Source organism: Globicephala melas, chromosome 4 (genome assembly GCF_963455315.2).
Source record: "Globicephala melas chromosome 4, mGloMel1.2, whole genome shotgun sequence".
Taxonomy (NCBI): Eukaryota; Metazoa; Chordata; class Mammalia; order Artiodactyla; family Delphinidae; genus Globicephala; species Globicephala melas.
In genome coordinates this window covers 11482476-11485200 of record NC_083317.1, presented here as the reverse complement: position 1 = coordinate 11485200, position 2725 = coordinate 11482476, and the positions used below count along the sequence as shown (strand labels likewise).

General features: G+C 46.5%; 1 protein-coding gene across 6 annotated transcripts in view; it reads left to right on the top strand.

Annotated features, from left to right (window-relative positions):
• The first annotated feature begins 871 nt into the window (after positions 1-871).
• The window catches only part of SON (SON DNA and RNA binding protein), a 30538-nt gene continuing 28684 nt past the window's right edge, over positions 872-2725 (top strand). For all 6 annotated transcript variants that reach the window (XM_030880804.2, XM_030880805.2, XM_030880806.2 and 3 more), the window contains exon 1: positions 872-1004. In XM_030880804.2, the coding sequence (XP_030736664.2) occupies positions 928-1004 (77 nt within the window). In that variant the 5' untranslated portion in view covers positions 872-927. The remainder of the gene's footprint in view (positions 1005-2725) is intronic.

Sequence of the window (2725 nt, the reverse complement as noted above, 5' to 3'; positions counted from 1 at the left end):
TGGTCGGTGTGGCCAGTGGGCCCCACCGCGAGGTAATCGAGAGTGATTCCCTCCCGCTCTCGGGCGCGGCCTGAACCTCCCCCAGAGCAAAGCTCCCAAGCCCTAGCGAGTTTACAATATAACACTGTAGGGTCAGGTGCCACGTAACGTCTCTTCGCTTCTTCCAGAGCCTCCTGAGCTCTGAGGAGGGGGAGCACCAAAATGCTTAACCCATGTTCAGCTAATTGTGTGTTGCTCACGAGTCAGGACTGACCAGCTACCATGCAAAAGTCTCGTGACACGCCTGGCTCCTGACGAGATTAAAATGCACCAAGGTTTGAACACACGTGGTTCAGGACCTCTGGCCTAATGCTAAAACGAAAAAAAAAGCCGAGGCCAATAATAGGATGCCACGGGAGGCAGATGGCGGTAAAAACGTATTCTTCGTATGGGGGCAAGCGCTGATTAATGTTTTCCCGGATGGATCTCCCTGCCGAAACTCGGTGCCATCCGGGACTGTTGGAGTCCCCGGTCAAACACCATGTTGCCCTCCTTGCTCCCTTTCCTCACGGAATTTAATCTAGGGTGTTTAGTGACCAAAATAAACCTCTTAAGGCCCCCAAACACTGTTGAAGACTGACAGCTTAAGCTGACAGTCGCCTCTAGAGAGACTTCTCCTGTAATGGCGCCTGCGTCAGTCACTAACATGGCGGACATAGTCGTGCGCGGCGCAAACGTCAGCAGCTCTACCCCAGACGCTCAGAAACAGCGGAGGAGAGCGGGGCCGTGCTCACTGATTGGTTCAGAGGCGGAGCGTGCCGGACTGGGCGCTCCCACAGGAGCCAATCAGGACGGCTAGAGACGGAATTGGCCGCTGCGCCTCCTCCCGAGGCATGCTGGGAGCCTGGAGGACTAGTGAGGAGGAGTTGAGAGAACGGAGCGGACGCCATGGCGACCAACATCGAGCAGATTTTTAGGTCTTTCGTGGTCAGTAAATTCCGGGAAATTCAACAGGAGCTTTCAAGGTAAACTCTTCCCAGGCTCTTCTGCTCCCAAGGGACCGATAGGGCCTCACGTAGCCGTCCGTGGCACCTTTCTTCAGGGACGCTGTCGTTCCTCGTCTCAGGCCCGGCTACAGCCCCGCCTGGGCCTGGGATCCATTTTCCGGCCCCCCCCCACCCCCGTCCGCTCCCTCTCTTCCCAGCTAGGAACTTCGCCCTTTCCGAGGTAATCCCAGGCTCCCTCTTCTAGAACCGAGTTAGGATGCTCAGGCTTCTCCCCCGTTTGGTCATTCCCTACCATTTAGCTACTGTAGGCCTGGTTGTCCACCAGGGACGGGCCTAGTTCCTTCCTCAGCTCCTCAGCCGCCGCGGCGCTTCCCCTCCCCCTCTCTGCCTCCGCGGATTTCGCCGGCCGGTGTCTTTGACCGGAAAGGGGTCTAACGGCCGTTTCTTGGGTAATCTTAAATCCGCTTTATTATTGCAAGCTTCAGACCATTTGGGGGTCGGGATCCTTTAATTAGATTATTTGGGTCCTACTGTTCTGTGGCTTCCACCAGGTAGCATTCTAATAGTTTAATAGATTGGAAGTTTAAATTAAAACAGCTCAAATTAATGTTAGCTACTTTGACAGAATATTCGAGGTGAGGATGGAAGGGGACTTTGCATTAGTGGTAATTTTTTTAATTTAGTCAGCGGAAAGTGGACTTCATGTGTAGCTCTAAATATTTTTGCCGCCCCTGACCCAATTGACATATTTGACCAACACGCTACTTTTGTCATTGCTACTGGTTTACCCTTGCTTCCCCACAATTTGAATGGGAAGAGATTTTCAAAGAAATACTTGCTTACTCAGAAACGAAAATCGCGTGGGTCATGTTGTTATTCAGTGATTGCCTTTTTGCTTTGTATAACGTAAATATTTGTTCCGAGTTCAAATGTATTTGCGGGTTGTATTTTAAAAGTTGAGAGCAAGAACCACACGTAACGTGAATTTGAAAATCAGCCGAAAACGCATTTGTAAACTGAGCGCTCAAATTAACATAAGGTTACTGGGGCAGTGATACAGTATTGCTGTAATATTTTTCCAGGGTATATTGTTATTTCATTGGGAAATAGATCTTCTCATTGATGTAGTTGCTTTTTAAAATTTTGTTATATGCTGGTTATTTTTAGGATGATGATAAACGACCTGAGTTAAGGGAATATAATTTTCCTGAAAACTTTTTTATAGTTGCATATATTAAGTAGTTGTGTTTGCTGGTTGTAATGTCTTTTTTCTATACTTTTTAAAATTCAATTTTTGTATTAGAAGTGTTATTGTCGTGGAAAGTTTAGGAAAAAAGAGGAAAGAAAATTTTAAAACACCACATGGTTATTGATCTTCATGTTCTTTCATTTTTTCCTTGTGCATACAGATGCACATATTTTGTCAAGTGTGATCATCTTGTTGTGTGTTGGTTGTTTTTTTCACCTATATATTGTGAACACGTTTGTGTTTTATCAGTCTCGGTAGTCTTTGAAACATTTTTCATGGCTCCATAGAATTCTGTTGTAGGATTGTATTGATGGATATTTAGTTGCTTTGAAATTTCCACTCCTTTGCAGCAGTTCAGTAAGCATCCTCACAGCTTTAAGATGATTACTTTGTCCTAGACTGACAGGTTTTTTTTTTTAGCCCTACTTTTCTGATTTTTAAATCGTGGCCTTTTTAGTAAGGTACGCACTGTGAAAGTGCTTAGGAAAAA